The 19619-nt window shown below is 41.8% G+C and overlaps 1 protein-coding gene and 1 long non-coding RNA gene across 2 annotated transcripts in view; both read left to right on the top strand.

The window, feature by feature from the left end:
• The window catches only part of zgc:77151 (uncharacterized protein LOC337153 homolog), a 38487-nt gene extending 24695 nt beyond the window's left edge, over positions 1–13792 (top strand). Inside the window, exons 8-12 of the mRNA XM_037119196.1 lie at positions 699–751; positions 3556–3653; positions 3747–3966; positions 4163–4378; positions 5937–13792. Coding sequence (XP_036975091.1) covers positions 699–751; positions 3556–3653; positions 3747–3966; positions 4163–4378; positions 5937–7139 — 1790 coding nt within the window. The 3' untranslated portion in view covers positions 7140–13792. The remainder of the gene's footprint in view (positions 1–698; positions 752–3555; positions 3654–3746; positions 3967–4162; positions 4379–5936) is intronic.
• A 1509-nt stretch (positions 13793–15301) lies between these two features.
• LOC119031757 lies at positions 15302–16110 on the top strand. Its single transcript, XR_005078695.1, has 3 exons — positions 15302–15415; positions 15653–15783; positions 16017–16110. It is a non-coding gene; the product is annotated as an uncharacterized LOC119031757 (long non-coding RNA).
• The last annotated feature ends 3509 nt before the right edge of the window (positions 16111–19619 follow it).

Genomic DNA, 19619 nt, shown 5'->3' with positions numbered 1-19619 from the left:
AATCGATTATCTAAATATAATTAATAGATTAATTTAAAAATGTACTACTTTGGCTCTGATGCAGCTGGTAACCTACAAGGTAAACTTGAGCTAAAGTAATCAAATAAATTTGCAGTCAGAAGTACAATAACTGTCTTCAGAATGTAGCGAAGTAGAAGTTTAAAGTAGCAGAAAGTGGAAATACTCAAATACAATTTCAATGTACTCGAACTTATTTATTGTACTTTAATATAATAAGTTACATTCAGAAGCATTCTGTAAACTGACACCACAGTTCGTACTTTACTTTCAAAAGATTTACATTTATAAAAAAACAAAACAATGTAAAGCCGGCCTGAAGTTTTACGTTTTACTGTCGGTGATTATTTGATATTTAAGGAAACTCTTTCTGGTCTTGTTCTCATAATTAAGGCAGCAGTTGAAGTCACTCTGAAATATTAAAAACGCAGGACGTTTGTTTCATTTTGATAAGCAGCAGAGAGTAAAACCATCATCAGGTACTTTTGTGGATTCGTTTTTTTAATTTTTTTTATCAGAACTTGTTTGTTGAGTCAAACTGAACTTTTATTGTCATTATTACCTCCTGATTTGTGTGTTTATCTGCTCCGTGTTTTGATATTTGCATGTTTCGTCTGTTTCCACTTGTCGTTGCTGGCTGCGACGCTCAGTTTCAACATGTCTGTCTTCTGTTTCCTCAGTTGACCTCTTCCTCATGTACTCTGTGGTGAAACGACTCGGAGGATATAAAAAGGTGAGTCACTGCAAGTTGGTTCAGTAAATCATTTAATCCAGGAAGTCTGCACGTCTCAAAACATCACTCAAAATGTCTTCAATTGAATTTTTTATGAATATTAGGGCCTTGAAAGTCTTTAAAGCATCTAACTTTTGAATTCCTTACTATAATGAATTCTTTATTTTATTTTACAGTATTATTTTTGTTATATTTTGTCACAGGCCTGAAACTGGTAGATATAAATATGAAAGCACACATTTGTCAGAGAAATATGCATTGTGCGCACAAGTACACATTGTTCCTAACACACTATTGTTTCAACTGATTCATAGTTTTCATCGAGTCATTTCCTTTTTGAACAAAGTCACAAAGATCATTGAGCAAGTGAGTTATCAGTGGCAGCCACGCAGTAATGAAGCTGGTCTCATTTCCTTTAATTTCCCTTCCATGGAAAGTGCTCTGAAGATTTGTCTTTGACCAGATCTGGTTAAGTGATCAACATTTATTTAACTGTTTTAGATCTATTAAAGTCTTTGAACGTCGGCTGTAGTAAAGACGGAAGTTTAGACGGTCACAGAAACAAACCGAGGTCCAGTTAATACTTTACAGGATCTGCTGGGGTCAATTTCGTTCTACATATGATACTACTTACTTTTTGGATTTCCCCAGGAATTGGTCTTAATTCTGGTTAAATATCATCTTGAAAACATCTAAAGATTGTTAAAGTTAAGTGTTCGATACCTGAAGACGTCCTGTTGACCTTCCGTCTAAACAAACTAAATAATCAAACACTTTTTTTTTTTTTCACAGCTCGATAAACTAAATAAACAAACTGACTTTTGTTACCTTTGCACAGAGCTAGGCAAACTGCTCTTGTTTCCAGTCTTTATGCTAAGCTAACTGTATGCTAACTGAAGCTTTTATATTTGCTCCCCAGACATTTGCCTCCATGCCACCAACAAATGAGCATTTCTCAGGAAGTTGAACGACTCGTTTGACTACAGTGTTTGTACGTTCCCTCAGCAGATGCCAACAAAGACTCTGATATAGTAAATAAAAACTGTATACGTTGGAAATAAAACACTTAATGATAAACTTAAATGTCTGAAGGAGTTGAAGAATTAATTAAAGATAACTTGATGACTTCAGAAAAGTATTTAAATGTTTTAATTTAGCGTCACGTTGGCCTGTATGAACGTATGTTTGTCTCCTCAGAATGTAACAGGAGAGTTCTGCCTGGATAATCAGTCATTCCTCAGCTGTTTACAGTAAATAAACACACAACAAAAGCAGCTTTACGATAAATTAAAAACAAGGCGGTTCAGTTTCAGCCCAGAGCCGCTCTGCTGACAACAAAAGGCCTGTTCACTCGCTCAGCTTCAGCCGCTGTACTGAACTGAGCCTTGCACTGAACAATGCTGTATTATACAACAGAGTTACACCCCTAATGACACACTGGATAATGTATGGAAGCACACACACACACACACACACACACACACACAATCTGAGCACACACAGTTTATAGAGCTGCACAGTGAAGTGGAGGAGAGGTGCTCCTCAGCTGCAGTGAGACGTTATTAAAGGGCGATGACAAAAAAAACATCTGATAGAACGACTTTTATCTTTGTCAAATCGTAGAATGCTGTTAGTTGCAACGCGACCCACATTTTTGTCTTTTCCCGCCTCGAGGGTCGACTGTTTTTCTGCCTCGACTCGACTCTTTACTCCCCCTGACGTCCTCCTGTCACACAGTCACACCTGCCTCAACAACAAACACCTGCGACTCGTACTCTGCTGCTAATGGCAGAGTTTCTGTCTCCATTTCTGACGCCTTGTGTTGTTACTGCAGATATTCTTAGTCGGGATAATGAAATTTACCTGCCTCTCATGGCCGATACTGATAAAATAACAAATGATATATATATATTTTTTACGCCTTTTATTCCTTCACTTTGATTTTTCCCACTGTTTTTACGCCTGCGAGTGACGTCACAGAGCGACGACGGGATCCGGTGTTTTATAGCGACTCTTGTTTCTGACGTCTGACATCTTCAGAAAGCTTTTTTTTTGGCCAAAACCCAAAAATTCTTCATTTATTGTCATGCATAACAAAGAAAAAGCTGCAAATCGTCACATTTAGTTGTACATTAGTATCTCGTCTGCCTCCTCACTGGAGAGGAAACTGAAACTTGAAGGGTGTTGGTGTTGAATTTGATCAGTGAAAATAGGTTGGAGGTGGAGCAGTGACGCGTTGTTCAGCCTGTTTGCAGGGGCACACAGCAGATTACAACGTCCTCACTGATAAAAACAGATGTGATCTCGTGTTTGATTTCACTCTCATTGTCGGGCCGAGTAGAAAACAACTCTGTGCTTCCAGTTCTGTGGGAATCTAAACTAACCTGATTGGCTGTCACCTGGTTGGCAGTCGCATAGTGTCAGAGTTCGTTTGCATGAAGTTGAGCTTCTCTAATTTGTCCTGTAGTGTTGCTGTGAATCTTTTTAGTATCTGTAAACGAGACCTGGTGTTGCAGCCCAGCGCCACCTGCTGAGCTCCAGACAGCTTGTCACTGTCACAGAAAGGAAACTACATCCTACAAAGTCATCAAACAGACTGTCAGTGGATGTTAGGACTCCCTCCACATGCTACAAGTAAAAGCCACGGCCTGTGAAATATTCTGTATTACACACTGAATATTTCACGTTTCTTTCCACGGTTGGATTGTAGAAAATGCGACCGTCCGTCTCAGCACACGTTTTTTCTTTATCTGCAGGATTTCAGGAGTTTATAGTCGATTTGTATGTGTGTGTGTTAATCACAGGTGACATTGAACCGTCTCTGGAAAGTGGTTTATAACGAGCTGGGAGGATGCCCCGGCAGCACCAGCGCTGCCACCTGCACCCGGAGACACTACGAGAGGTTCGACAGAGACACTGAACCTCCCCAAATCCTCAAAATATAGAAGCAGGCCCGGCTGAAAACAAGCTAACTACGTACTCATGTGTTCCTCAGGCTGATGCTACCTTATGAAGAGCACCTCAGAGCGGGAGGAGGAGGAGGAGGAGGAGGAGGAGTAGGAGGAGGAGGAGCCGAATTCAAAATCCCAGAAACCCCAACCCTGCCTCCCAAACCCAGAGGGATCAGAGGAAGGAAGCCGCTGCCAAGAGGCAGAAGACCAGGACCCAAAGCCAAGGAGAAGAAGATGGCAACCAGTGCTGCCGCCTCTCGAACTGTAAGTGACAGGAAACGGTGAACACACTGAAACAAACCCTCTGACGTCAAGTAATTATATACTATTATACTATTGTATTAACCATTAGTTTACAGGTGATAAGGCCTCATAAGATGCTCATTTACACTGATAAGACTATATAATCATTAATCATTAGCATCGAGGAGTCACATCTAATCTTTTCCCCTCCGAACAGGTCGTGAACCCGAACAGCACCGTGGTGGTGAAGAGAGGACGGGGCCGGCCGCCGGGAACCCGCAACAAGGCCACGCTGATCGCTCAGGCGAAGCTGCTGGCTCAGCAGCAGGCCAAAGCCAAAGCAGCAGCAGCATCGGAGCCTCAGCAGACGCTGCAGAGTCCGCTGCTTCCAGCCAGAGCTGCAGGAGCACCGACACCCAGCAGCACACACAGGGTAACGCCTCCGACTCCACTGCACTGCAGATTTACAGACGTCGGATAAAGTAACCTGAAGTCTACCTGTATCAAACACTCTCCACCTGTGAACCTGATATCCTCTTAAAATAACATCCCAGTGATCCAACATGTTTCCACCTTTTAGAAATATGATGACACGGTTGTCGAAATATTGATGATTTCAGCCTGCGTAGTTTGTGATCGATCACAGGATGTTGAGGAGGAGCAGAGCTGCTGCACTGACAGCAGATCAATATCAAACCTTTATAACTGTTCATAACCTGCACAGAGCAGGTGAGGCGCCCCCTGCTGGACCAGCAGAGAAATGTGCTGCTGTGAGAATATTTCAGAGTTTCTGATCTTGTTGTCACGGTCAGCAGAGGTCCTTCCCTGTGATATCATTTCCTGTCACATGGACTTCTAGCAAAACTTAACAAAATGGCTCCTCGAATGGTGGAAACACCAACCTGAGAGATAAAACTGCGACGAGTAATCGATTAACTGTCAACTTTTAGATTATTTGCAGATTATTTTTGTCATTGTTTGAAAAAGAGCCCAAAAGTGATTTTATTCCAGCATCTTAAATGTTAATATTTTCTGATAACTTTCCTCCTCTGTGCCTCTAAACTGAACATCTTCAGTTTGTGGACAAAATAAGATGTAAACATATAAAGATATAAATCACTGATTGACATTTTTCACCATTTTCTGATCATTTAGAAAGTGGAACAACTTATCAGATAATCCAAAATGATTATTAGTTGCAGACATTTCGTTTCCTCAAATAACTTATGATATACAGAAAGTAGTAGTAATAATAGTTCTAATGAGATTACAGAACTGTAGCTTTCCATGTTTCCAGCTTTTTACAGCATTTAGTCTGCTGTAATGTTGCACCTCGTCCTCCTCAGAGAGCGACAGACAGAGAAATGTAACAGAGAAGAATATTGAATAAATTCCAGACAACCCGTAGAGAAGAACTTAGTCTCCTTCAGGAAACTTAAAGGAAAGAGGCTGTAAAATGTTTTTGTTTTTTGTGTGAGAATTAAAAGTAAGATTTAACTTATTTGGAATTAAAACTGCTATCATTGTTTTCTCAGTTTCGTTCTTAAAATGTCACCAGAATGGCAAGTCTGTACACCATATTGATGTTTTTGTCATCATCCCCCAAAGATTCTCTCAAATTTGATTAAATCCAGAAAACTCAAACTTAGTGACACAAAACAAGCCTTCCTTCTCTGCTGGATAAACGATGATTCAACACTTCTGCAGTACAACGTGATAAGACGTGTGTGAAACTGTAAACAGTTTCACGTCTTATCTGCACATGTTGTACCGAGGTTGAGTGATTCCTGCAGCACATTGATTTGTCCTGTCATGAGACCGACACAGTTACCTTGGCGTCTGCAGTGTTTGTCATGTGGAAGCTTCAGTCTTCAGTGGAGGATCAGGATTATGTCAGAGAAATGATGATGAGGAGGTAATTCGGGGTGAGTTGTGCAGATCAAACTGAATTTGTTCATCTCGTGACCTTTTTCTTCTTCTCTCCTCTGCAGCCCGTCCAGCCGGCCATCGTCCCCGTCAACATGCCCCTCACCCCCGAGCTCTCCCCCATGTCCGCCCCCTTCCTCCCCTTCCAGCCCAAACCGAAGGAGCCGAAGCCGGACAGAGGGGAGTCGGTGGCTCCTGCTCCTGGTGTGCTCATCTCCACTCTGCCTCGACACTTCGTTGGAGGCTCCCTGGGCGGCTTCAGCCCCATCAAAGGTGTGTGTCCTCTGGATGTCTTCAGGAACCGCATCAGCCTCCAGAGAGGCCTGGAGAGCCCGGCGCTGACGCCTCAAGACCCGACCCAGCACCACCCGACCATCTACACCCTCCAGCCCAAGAGTGGAAGTCCGGATACGCCTCATCCCAGCGGGGACCAGCTTCAGCCTCAGCCCCACCCGCTCCACCCGCAGCACAACCGCTGCTCGGGGTGCAACGTGGACGAGGGAGCCCAGAGAGGAGGCAGTCGGGACGCCAGGACCACCCGGCCTCCTCTGCCCCCTCTGCGGGTCCTGCCTCTGAACCTGGACTGCAGCGTTCAGGTGTGCCAGCTGATGAGGACTCGTCTGGGCTCGACTCAGTTCCAGACCTTCACCCGCCGACTGTCTGAGGCTTTGTCCCAGGACCTGAGCACCAAGCCCCCCTGCTCCCCCATGACTCCTCCCCCCGAGCAGGCGCTGCCGCTCAACCTCAGCAAACGCTTCACGGTGAAGAGACCCAGCACGGAGGGAGCAGAGCCGAGTCCGACAACGATCAACGGAACCACAGATCCATCGCCATCCAAGAGACCCAGAGAGCAGGCCGAGGACTTCAGCCAGAGTGACTGGTCCAGTTCTGCAGGAAGTGGAGGAGGAGCAGCAGGAGGACAGCAGGAAGTGGAGATGAAGAACCAGGAGGAACCCGCAGACCTGAGCTCCCCGAGCAGGATCAGGGCCTTCCTGCTCGGGCTGCCACCCTTCCAGGTGAAATTTGAGGAGGATCTGAACGGGACGAGATTTGAGAAATTTCTTCCTCCGGGATCTAAAGCCGAACCCCCGAGGGTGGAGACAGAGAAAGCCGAGGGAGGAGTAAAGACAGAGGAGGAGGTGATGGAAATATGTGAAACTGAGAGGAAGTGTGAGCAGGAGGAGAAAGATCCCAGCCTCCTCTCTGCTCCTGGACCGGCAGAGCTGAAGCGAGCCGGGCCCTCAAACGCTGACACACACTGTTTTTAGCATCATTCCCTCTGTTTAATAGCATTTTGTGATGAGGAAACTGTCGCATGAGTCGGGGATTTATCGGTTTTGGAATCTAAAAAAGTTCTATCCACCATCAGGGGTTTGGTGTTGGTGTTGGACACCAGAACAGGGACGTTGGTTTTCATCATCTTTGAGAAACATTTGAACTTCTCTTTGTTTCCCATTTTGTTGTCATTTCCTGTTTTTTTTTGTTTTGTTTTCCTTCTGGTTTTCGATCACGTCGTTGATTGAACTTTGCAGAGGAATGACGACGGCGAGACTCATGACAATCACGAATCAGTTTCTCCTCTTTTCTCTGTTGATTTCTGTCTCTTTACGGTAAAAAAAGAAACAGGAGTGAGACTCTTTAACAAACACTGCCATAACCCTCCATAACACTATTAACTCCACTATTCAATGTTACAGTGAAATATTGAATAAGATCCATATTACTTAAGATTAAAAAAGAACATACATCTATGGGTGATGCTATGCATCAAGACGTCATTAAATAGCATCTAAAGTGTACTGTAGTTTGTTAGTTTCATTTTTAAATTGTACTCTACTTCTGTAGAGAGATAGTTATTTTCTGATAAAGTGTCTCGATGTTCTCTGGAGTGAAAAGCTCCTCAGTCTTCACATTATAGCTCGTTAAGTGAAGCGTTTCTATAGTCCTGCTCGTTAGCTGAAATTATATACACTTTTCTTACACGTATGTGCCTTAAACGGCCCGCGATCTGTTTCATCGCCGGCTTCAAACACATTCAGTTAAAGAGATACCTTGATGTTGGACCTGCTGTTGATACGATGCCTGAATCCTGTCACTTTGAGGAATATAAACGTGTTTCCAACAAAACTAAAAGACGCCAAAGTTCTTAAATTTGTCTCTAAAAATGTCTTAAACGGACAGCACATCTTAAAATCACAACATAGATACTGTTCCTCTGACCTGTTGTGCTGTTTATCCACCTGCATTGTTCTGCTGTGAGGTGAGGAGCTTTGGAGATGTTGATGAGCTGGACTGTTAGACCTGGTGATGTAGATTTCAGAGTTGTGAACCTGAATGCAACATGAATAAATCTGATTTTTATTCGAAATTCAAATTGCATTCAGTCGACCTTCATCGCGGCCAGTTAATCGAGCCGCTCTCCAAACCTGCAACTCACACAGAGACGATGTTGATGGATTAATATCAATACAAGTACGAGGAAAATGTGTATTTCTGATTTTAGGGTGAACTTTCCCTTTTCAGTAGTAGCATCTTAAACTGGTCTTGTGCAGTTTTAATCCTGAAATCTTTGATCAGAGATGAAACTAAAGAACATTTCTCTGACTCTGAACCCGCCTTCATCACCGTCTGCTGTTCAGCTTGTTTAACCAGCAAGAAATCACATCAGCACCAGAGGAAACGTAGAGATCATACATGAACATGTAGCCCAAAACATTCAGACTACCTCAGGTTTTCTTTCTTTTCTTCTTTTTATTCAATCCACCTGCTTTTTCTGTTTCAGGGCGGTGGTGCCTTTTCCCAGCATGCATTTCCCCAGACAGCAGACTCACTTAGACCCCAATTATTCTGGTGGAGTTCTATATTTTTCCCTCCGTGTTAGGAAGTAAGGAAAGTGTCGAGAGCTCGACAAGAACTGTGTTGGCTTCGCTCTCTCGGTAAGAAAAATGTAGAAAAACACCAGAATCTTTCTTTAAGCTTCAGTCTGTATCTGGTTGCGTCTCAACTCGTTATCTCCACTCAGACCTCATCGTGATTGGATCTCAAATTAGGTGAAAAGTAGGTCGGCAGACGGCGGACTGGTCTCAGGTGAAGGGAAGTTATGCTGCCGTGTTATATGATATTTTATTTTTCCATTTTCAGAAGAAAGGGCTTTTCTGTAGCTTGAGACTGTTTCAACTTCTTACATTAAGAGTTTTGACGTGTTGGGAAAGAGAACAGTTATACCAATCTCATGTTCGTATGGTCGTTATGGAGCTGTAGCTCGCAGCCAGTTAGCTTAGCTTAGCATAAAGACACAGGGAAACAGCTAGCCCAGTCTGTGCAAAGCTGAAAAAGTAACACATTTGTCATATATTTGTTGAGTTGTGTGTTTATGCCAACAACCCCGACAGAAACCATATCGTTGCTCTTACACTTCTGTTTTTGCACATGTTCAACCAGTGAGCTTCAGAGGCTAGGCTAGCTGTTTCCATCTGTTTCCAGTCTTTATGCTAAGCTAGGCTTGTCGCCTCCTGGTGGTGGCTTCTTATTTAGCGTCCAGACGTGAGAGAGGTATGAACCTTCCTAACTAAGACACGGTGAGAAAGCGAGTAAGCGTAGGATCCCTACGATAGTCGTCCATATGATACTGTTATTAACAGCTGCTGAGATCCGATGACGTTCTGACTGTTTGGCTGCATCACATGAGTTTTAATTCAGACATCCAGACACAGATTCACCAAAGAACATGTTGATTAATCAGTTAGTTAGTTAGGAAATTAATCACCAACTACTTTGGTAATCAATTCAATTTCCAGTCTCTTAAAAATGAGGATGTATGACTGTAAATGAAGAGTTTTGGGACTGTTGGCCGGATACAAAAACTTTGTGTTTTTCACAATTTTTGGCATTTTTAAAGACTAAATGATTTATCGCGACACACGAATAAAAAAGAAATCCACTGCTCCAACTGCTTCTTCCTCCTCTTCTTCTCATCTTAAGTGCCAACACAAAACAGCGACTCTATATTGTGACAAAAAATCTTGTGTAGCTGGAAGAAAAAAAACAAATTAAAATGTCAAGGTATCCCTTTAATCGCAGCCTTTTCCTTCGACTCGTCTGTGTGTTTCGTTCAGATTTGCACACCTACTGTACCCATCTGCTTCGTTTGTTCGCCCGTATTTATATTTGCCAACTTTTATTTGTTTGTTATTTTAAAGTAGTGGAATCAACTACGACACCGAAATTAAGTGGTGCTGTTTTATTCTTTAGTTACGTAGCTATCGCCATAATGTTTCTATGTTTGTATTTTCTTTTTTTTTTTTTTTATTGATGAAGCTGCAAATTGTTTTTCATCAGAGCGAAGTCGTCACAGCTCGACTCCGGATCTGTGTCTTTGGATTAAATTTGTCGAGTGAGTTTTAGGGGAAAAAAAAATGTTTTTTAAGAACTAAATTGAAAGATGTTCTGACTTGTTCTGAAAATATTTGCAGTTTCTCTTCAGATTTATGTGGTGAGACAGATATGATGTGTTTGTGAATGAATGCATGAGTCGAGATGTGTATACTCAGTCGATCACAGCTGGGCAGAAGCACCAAAGCACATGTTGTATCCACCAGAAACCACCAGACTCCATAACCTTTCTAAAGCATTTATCCTCATATTGAAGACAGTTATTACTAATATTTCAGGACTTTATGAGTCATTGATCCTGTGTGCTTTAAGAAATGTCTTGTTTTTCTTCACTTGTGGGGAAAACTGAGCAGTAACGAGGAGGAGATTGTAAACGTACTTCTTCCTTTTCATGATTATTTCTTGAAGTCATATTTTCATCAGTGCAGTAAGGTTTGACATGTCTGACAACAGGTCTGGTAAATCTATATTCTGTGTCTTACTCGGCTTCATCGTGCCCGTGAACCCTTTTATTTATTTTTGCTGAGGTGTTTTTTCATGCTGCCCTGCGTCAGACTCGAGCAGCCGGCAGGCCTCAGAAGAAAGAGTCCGACTGAAGACAAAAGTGTTGACGGGATTGTTTGTTTTCACGTGTTTTTGTACATCTTGTATTTGTCATGTTATTAACGTTGGGACGTGGTCAGACTGCTCGCAGACATTTAATGGCGTCGCCCTCGATTGTGCCAAAGAAAAGTGACAGAAGTAGACGTAAGAAATAAAAAAGGAAAAGTCAGAATAATCAAAGCAGAAAATTGGGTTCCTCTAAGAATGGCTGTATTATAAGAACTGGATGCCAGACTCAAAAAAAGAGTGTATAATAGAACTGGACCCAAAGATGGTGGCCAGTCGGTGAGAACGCCTCACATTTTTGTAGCTTCCTGGTTTACTTCCTGGTTTACTTCCTTGCTCACTTCCTGGTTCCGTGGCCCGCTGGCTGTCACAGCAGCGGTTATCTTGCTGAGTTCCTGCTCCGCCTGTAGACTTTACTTTTACGTTTTGAAATCACTTTTCTTGGCTGGAGGAACAGGTGACCTGGTTTGTAGCTGGAGGTCCGGAAACAGTTTTCATGCTTACAGGTGTACTGCTGCCTCACCTGGATGATTGGGATGAAGTTTTCTGAGGCTGCGAGAATGTTTTACAAATCTAGAATATGAGGACAACTTGTTGGCAGGTGTACAGACGTCTCTCTCTCCTTTAAGATTGCGGACGGATGCAGGATGTGTGAAAGAGAATCTGAGATCTCTCCTGTGACGGCTGTTCACAGGTGAATGTACCCAAGAAAATTTTGACTTCCTGGACCTAAAATGACCCGGATCTTCCTCGTTGTGGCCCGTAGAACGTGCGCTCCTTAGGTCACCTCAGACCGGTTTCATCACGCAGCTCTTCTAGACGTTGGGAATGTAATCGGACCGAATGATTTAAATTCTTATCGGGGTTGTAAACACTTGAAATGTCTCGTTTTGTGTCTTGATGGTGCCAAGTGTCTTGACTGATCCACCACACAGCCTGGTTTTATTTCTTCAAGCTCGTTTTCTTTTTTATTTTCTGACTTTTGTCACTTTGTGGTCTGAGCAGCGTCACCGTGAGCGTCGGCAGGTTTTTTCACTCTGTAGAAACACTTTTGTCTTCAGACGACAGACTCCTCTGGACCGGTTTGAGTTTCACTTTCAGTTCTTATCATTTTGTTTTCACGTTAAAGTCGAGACGCCGCTGAGGGCCGAACGTGTCATCGGAGGGGGGCGGGGCCATGTTTTAGTTTAGAGTTGAGCGACATGTTTTTAAACCAGTATGAGAGTTGAATAGGTTGTTTTTCTTCTTCTTTGGTTATTTAAGCTTTAGTTTTTTAGATATAATTTCCTTTTTTTTTTATTTTTTTCCTTTTTGATAAAGTTTTGAAATGTTTACATCTTGTTATGCATGTTCAAACAGATTTGTTATATCCAGTGTTTTGCACACTACTTCAGCGTTAGTCTTGGACGGCACTGCTCATTAATGTAAAGTACTTAAAAATTAAGTGCCTGAAAATTGGACTTGGATATTTGGAAGCAAATGAAAGTGAAATTTGCTCGTTCGCCTTCATGCCATTGACTTGAACAACGGCTCCTGTTTGTCGCGCGATGTGTTGTCGACGATCTCGCGACAGCAGGACGTCGGCTCGGCTCGTCTGCCGGAGCAGAAACTGGACCTACAGGACTCCACGGGGACACCTAGTGGCCGTCGGAGCGCTCAGCGATGTGATTCATCCAGTGAGCAACATTCATGAAGATAAATGATCAAATGAAAAGGTGCCACGTGTGACATTTTAACGTCCGGAAGAGAGACCGAGCTGCTTCTCTGGATTTAAAAGCTGTGGAGATCCGGAAGTTCTTCTACGGTTTCTACTGGAATGGGGGCAGGATTCAGGATCGCTGGTCTCTTCTTTGAGATTTTACAGACTAAAGAGTTATTTGTTTAATCAAGAACATAATTTGCATGATGAAGATTTTCAGTTTGGTATCAGAGAAATTCAGAAATCCAAAAGTTTTCATCATTCATCAACCTTTCTCGTGTTTGCGATCGATGATCCTGATTGGCCGACAAAAAATATTTTTAGGGTTTATTGTCAACAAAATGTGACAAAATAGTGAAAAATAAATTGACACCTTCACATATTTTATTCTGTCTGGACGACGATCCAAAACCAAAAAAATACTCAGCTCAGCATCGAACGGTCAACGAAGCAGCAAATCTTTGCACAAAGAAATCTAATAAATTGAAAGAAAGTTGATAAACTAATATTTTAAGTCGCTACTTTCAGGTGTATAATACAGATTTATCAAACTTTGTTCCTGGTGTTCATCCGTCTGCCACTCGTGATTGTTGATCTTTACACTTTTGCCTTTTGAGTTAAAACGAATCTCTAAACCAGAACCTGTTGATCCTCCTCCAGGAGGGGCGAGAAGTCAGAGGCAGCTGAAGGGGATCATGGGAAATGTAGTTCTGAATCTAAAGAAACAGCAGCTGGAATGTAACCAGATGTTTCATGTTACACGCTGATGTTAAAGAAACGCTGCATGTGGCACCTTTTGTTGAAACTGTTGGATGTTAAGCACCGATGAATGTCTGTCACATCTTACTGTGATCTCATTTTTATCACTTGACACCATTTACTCGTGTTTTATTTCCTTTTTTAAAAAAACAAAACCCAGATCAACTTTAACAAACACAAAGTTCTCCTCTTTTACAAACTGTGTTGAACTTCGAGGAGAACGAACGCGTCCCGGTTTCCATCACTCACCCAAAATGGCCGCCGAGGTGTCGGACTTTAACGGGAGTTCTGTTCCCGGTGTCGATTCGATGATTGCAGATCTGCAGCACAAACTCCACTTCAGTTGTTTTGTTTTTTTGTTTTTGGTTTGTTTGTTTCTATAAGCGGTAAACGGCTGGCAGTGTCAGGTACCATTCCATTTTAACACTGTATATTTATAATAAAAGTAATCTGTTAATAAAACCTCGCTGGCTTTTTGTTCTTGTTCTCGACTGTTTGACAGAAAAGGGGAGAAACAAAATGCGCTTTACCTCCCAGGATGTTTAATCAGGAGCGTAAAGGCCAAAATATGTGAGATTATTTTATGATTCTGTGAAAGAAGTTGGTTGTTTTTATAGACGAACAAGACGGCTTTTTAAATTCCTAATATGTGAGGAAAAAAAAACATTTTGCTTTCTGAAAAAAATCAAAAGAGAAAAAATATAATTGAAATGAATGATAAATGAATAATATAGAAAATAATCAACAAATAATAGAACAAATTTAATAATATAAGAAACACAATTAACAATAAATAATACTAAAAGTAAAATTAACAATAAATAATAAAAGATAAAATAATGAGTAAATAATTTTTAAAAAATGTTATAGAGAATCAAAGTTGTTGTTTTAAAAACATTTTTAAAGATGCAATATCAGAAGAAAAAAACCACCCAGGTGCATCATGGTCCCACACCTGTCCTTCTGCCTATATAACCACAGTGTTCACTAACTAAAACAAATACTAACTCCACAAAATGAAACATGCCAAAGAAAGTTGTACTAAACAAATAACTAGCAAAAGAAAAAAAATGCAGTCAGACTCTAAATAAATCATAAAACAATGACAATATATCAATAAATAAATCAATAATCAATACTAAACAAAACTAACACCATTTAATTTAGATAAAAGATTAAATTGACTGCGACGCTTCTTCTCCTGAACGTGCTGTGATTCTCCTGTTTGAACACCAGATGGAGGCAGAAACCTTCATGTGTTTGTTTCTTTCATTAAAGTTCACTGAACATTTTATCTGAGAGCTTCACACAGAACTGATATAAAACACTTTGTTTTAGATTCAACCGCTGATTCCTGAACATTTTAATCTTCATGAGAACAAATAAAACATGAATTCAAACTGAATTTAAAGGTAAATCAAGTAAATAAACGTTTTACTGTCTGTTCAACTTTAACTCCAGAGACTTTTGAAAGTGACGCTGCAGCTCGTTTAACTCTCATGACCTCCGTAAAAACCCTGAAACCTCCATCAGAGGATTTAAAACGAGTCCAGTTTCATCACTTTCATCCATTTCCTGCCGACCCAAACTGAACCACGACCGTGACCTCAGAACCAACCGCCACCGTGAGCCAGAACATTTTATGGTTTTACGTCATGAGTCCTTCAGTGTGACTGTGAAAACAGATTAATGTCCTCACAACATGAGTCACACACACACACACACACACACACACACACACACACACACACACACATTCCTTCCCTCCAGGACTTTTATTCTGGGTCCGGAGTGTAAACATTCACACCAAAGAGGAAATGAACACATTCCTCAGTCCGCTGCAGGAACATTGTTACCTTCAGTCTGGACCTCAGAACCTCAGAACCTCAGAACCTCAGCCGGCTCTTTGAATGTTCTCACTTGGTTTTAAATGTTTGGTTTAGATTTGGTCTCAGTTTGACTAAAAAACAGAAAAATTAAAGCTTTTTTGATGTGGTGAAGTTTTCCCTCAGTCATCTCGAGGGTCTGAGGTCGATGATGTCGTTCACTGAGCAGAGGCCTTATTTCATCATGATCAATAAATAGGTAATATATATTAATAATACATAAAAAATGTAAGTAAAAATAAAATGAATAAAAAGTATGTAACCAAGACATTTAAAAAGAATTAAAGAAAATAATTTAAAAAGAAAAGAAAAAATATCCTTTTTTTTTTTTTTAAATCCCAGTGTTCCCAGTTCTGCACCAAACAACAACACTGTGATAATGAAAAAAAAAAAAAGTGTAGCAGTCTGATTGTTTCAGCCCTTCTGTCTGTCTTAGTTTTGTGCTGGACTCACTGCAGTGGATCCAGATCACCTGTGCAGGTGATGCAGACTGACTGCTGATGGAGGGCGGTTCCCTCTCAGCCAATCACGGTGTGGCGACGCCCTTTTTGTGACGGCTTAAAGGAGGTGAACCTTGAATTCTGAATCGGTCCCTGAATCACTTGTCCTCCATCAGACCACCAGCCAGCAGCTCTGGTCTGTTCAGGTCCTGAAGTCCAAACCTGTTGAAGCCTCGTTACACCTGCAGCTCATTTCACTGAGACCTGCAGGAGCACATGTGTTGGTTTATTGTCCAGGTAGGGAACACTGGAGCTTTCCCCCCCAGAGTTACATGTTTTTTTGTCTATATGTTTATGTAGCATTGTACTGCCAGCACCACCACAACAGAACCAGAACCACCTGCCTGTGGATGAACACTTTCTTCTCAGGAGGTGGTGGAGACCAAAACCAGAGCTCAAAGACCATCAAGAGCATCATGTTGCTCCGTAACTTCTGGATTAAAGTCGCGTCCAGAGACTCTGAACCCTGTTTATCTTATTCTGGTTCAGGACTTCATGTCGTTCTGTCTCCGTGGGTCCGGTTCTGTTTTCTGGATTACAGACGTCACCGCAGGGCTCCGTCTCACTGGTCTGGTATGTGAGTGGTATTTTTCCTGCACAGCCTGACAGACTTTTAACCCTTCGAGACTCAAAAATATTTTCTTTTGAAGCTTCTCCTCTTTGTCTGAGTCGAGCAGCTCCAAGACAGAAAGAAAGAAAGAAAGACAGAAAGAAAGACAGAAAGAAAGACAGAGTCCACCTACAGATGGACATCTGATGAATCAGCAGTGATACAGAAGCAGAAACACAAAGACGTACAGTTTCTGAAACATTCAGAGTGTTGAATCTTCATATTCAGACTCTGTTGTTTGGTTGAGATGCTTCAGTCTCTTTATCTGCATTCAGACAGAATCAGACCGTCTGTGGATGAGAGCTGGACAAAATATAAGAAGGCTTCACTCTGAGTCCACCTCTGAGATGATTTAAACGTCCGCAGCTTTTATTTGATCGCTGGTGTTTTGATTTATTGAAGAAGTGACAGGAGAGAAAATTAAGAGACTGTTTCCTTTATTGTCAGACTGAGATCACAGTCACTCTCACACAAAGACTACAGATGGGAAGTGAGTCCTTTTCTTTTTCTCCTTTTGTTTGTTTCCCATCTGTCCACCTGTCGGCCGCCTCCTCCTCCTCCTCCTCCTCCTCCTCTTCCTCCTCCTCCTTCAGACATCCCAGTATAGAAGCTGATCAATAAAATCAATCAATAACCGCTCTGCCACAGATGAGCAGGATGACCTTATAAACAAAAGAAAAAAGACTGAAACCAGTTAAAGCTTTTTGTTTTCACAGACTTTCACATTTTTACTCAAAACAAGTCGTCCAGTAAATGTACTGAAGTAAAACCTGGAGTGAGAGAAGTTCACCAGACGTCTGCAGCTCTTCATCTCGGCTGCAGGCTACGTTAGCTGCTACTAGTGCAACAATCCCGAAGGTCGTGCTGCGTTCAAGAAAACTCAGAACTCGAAACATTTCCAACGCTCTCTGCGACGCTGGAGCACGGAGCTAAATGCTAACGTCAGCATGCTAACATCCTCACGAAGACGACGTCAACATGCTGCGTCAGCTTCATCAACGTCTGAACTCAAAGCTGAGAAAGTTGGCAAAGGAAAACTTTTCTTGGGAAGTTTACAGAGAATTGAACCCTCAACAGTGCAGTGGTTTAGAGAACAGAGGAGGAAAACAACACATGAGCTAACAGACGTCATTATAACAACCTGCAAATGTGTGATTACATATCAACACACCTAGACGTGACTGTTGGTCAGTATTCAGTCCAGAACTGTTTATATGTCTCCATGTTTGGTGCCCAGAAAATCAAAATATGTTTATTCGCAGATGACACGATTGTTTTTTTTTTAATCTGGGGAAAAACCTGCAGCAACTTTTGGAAGAAGTCAAAACAGAAATGATGATAAAAAAGGAAAAAACAAAGATCTTTAAATCTTAACAAAACTAAATGTATATTGTTCGGAAACTGCTGCATAGAAACACAAGTACAGATGATGATCGATGATGTTCTCGTGCATGCAGATCCACAAAAGCAATTAGAAACACAACGTGGCTACGATCAGATTTAATGTTCGATACGACACAAATACAGAAAGTTAACCTGACGAGTCCTGAGACAAACTGCTGACCTGATGGAGCAACATGAAGCTAAAGAGGATCATCAGTGTTGGTTCGCTTCATCCGGACTGAAACGTGAATATCTGAACTAACTTTAATGACGTCTAGAGACCTGATGGAGGCGCTGGAGGTCTGCAGGGTTCATCCTCTGAAGACCTGCTAATGTTTGCTGATGGAACAAACATCCAGTAACCATGAATGTCCCCTCGTGCTGATTATTCTCCGTGTTCCTCAGGATACTGTGACCCAGCAGACGCCTCCTGACAGTGGACATTTGATTCTTTCTCTTTTTCTGTGGAGGATAAAATGACTCCGGCGTTGCGGTTGACTCGACTCTCTAAACGAGCTCCTCGCCGCCGTGCGAGCCGACACTAAACTGCCTTCTCTTAATGGAACCTCTGACTGGGCAAATTGGCCTGTCAGAGCTGAGCTGCTGGAGATTACAGCGACGCTGCTGCAGCTCCAGGAAGGAATAAATAACACTTAGAAAATTCAGGGAGTTTTAATCCAGCCAACGTCCACAAAGAGAAGCTGTAAGTCCCTCAGAACGAGGTCGTGGTCGACGGCACAGGAGCAGAGATTACTTTTAATTTAAGGATTCAGACTGTGTTGTTTGAATAAGGAGGAAAATCACATGACTGACGACAAACTGTAAAGACATCTGTACGACTAAACGTCTTATGCTTATTTTGTAGAAGCTCATGTGATCCAGATAAAGAGTGAAGAATATGTACGGTGGCCCAGAGAGCTCAACACACGGCAACTAAAACCTGCAGCAGCTGATTTTGGTTGGAAACAAAGTCTTTCATTCATTTCGCAGCACTTTAATGCTCAGAAACGTATCGAAACGTTCTCTTTTCTGACCTAAGACAAATATTGTCATCTACAAATACTCCCTCCTCCTCCTGGTGGGTGATGTCATCGTGCTGTGACGTCAGATGACAGCTCCCTCATGAAGTTGAGGCAGATGGATTTACCAATACGTTACCGATAAGCTTTGTAATAAAAACAAAGCAGTGAAACGGCGACGCAGACGTGTCCTGGGAATTTCAAACTAAAGATGGATCTTAATAATGGCGCTAACTTGAATCGACATTTTCACGTCGATCGTTGATCATTAAACCGATCCGGATTGACGTCTCGTTAAACTCCTGATTATCTATTCATCAGACAATAAGAAAAACACAGAAAACCATCAGACGGATCCTGAAATGTTAATTAAAAAGTGTCTGACAGTCTCTTCTTGTCGACAGGCTGTTTTTCTTTGAGCCACAGAGACGAGACAGGAAAGTAGAAGGTCTGGAGGAAAATAATAGAGCTGGCTGCTCGTCACTCTCACATCAGTCTGAGCCTTCAGAGGAAAAGGTTTGTTACTGCTGATGGTGGAGAAAATGGACTCAGACTGAATACAGAGAGGTTAAATCTGGTCACCTTCAGTCTAACTGCTCAGCTATGTTTGATATATAATGTGTCACCTCTGCTGTCCTGCTAACATTAGCTAACGGCTAACATACGGTGAAGTATTCTGGATGTCTGGAGCAGATAATAAACACTGCATGAGTTAATCAAATTAACACAGACGTTCCTGTTAGCACCGTTAGCTTGAGCAACATTACACATGACTGGAAACATTTGGGATAATGTAAAACTCAACAGCATGGAGAACAAAAGTGTTCTTATTATTTATATTTATATCTTCTGACTCTCGATTCTGGACAAACTCGGTTGGTAATATTTTAT

This window comes from Acanthopagrus latus, chromosome 13 (assembly GCF_904848185.1).
Source record: "Acanthopagrus latus isolate v.2019 chromosome 13, fAcaLat1.1, whole genome shotgun sequence".
NCBI classification, from domain to species: Eukaryota; Metazoa; Chordata; class Actinopteri; order Spariformes; family Sparidae; genus Acanthopagrus; species Acanthopagrus latus.
Note: the sequence above shows the minus strand (reverse complement) of the source record. Positions and strands in the feature narration are given on the sequence as shown.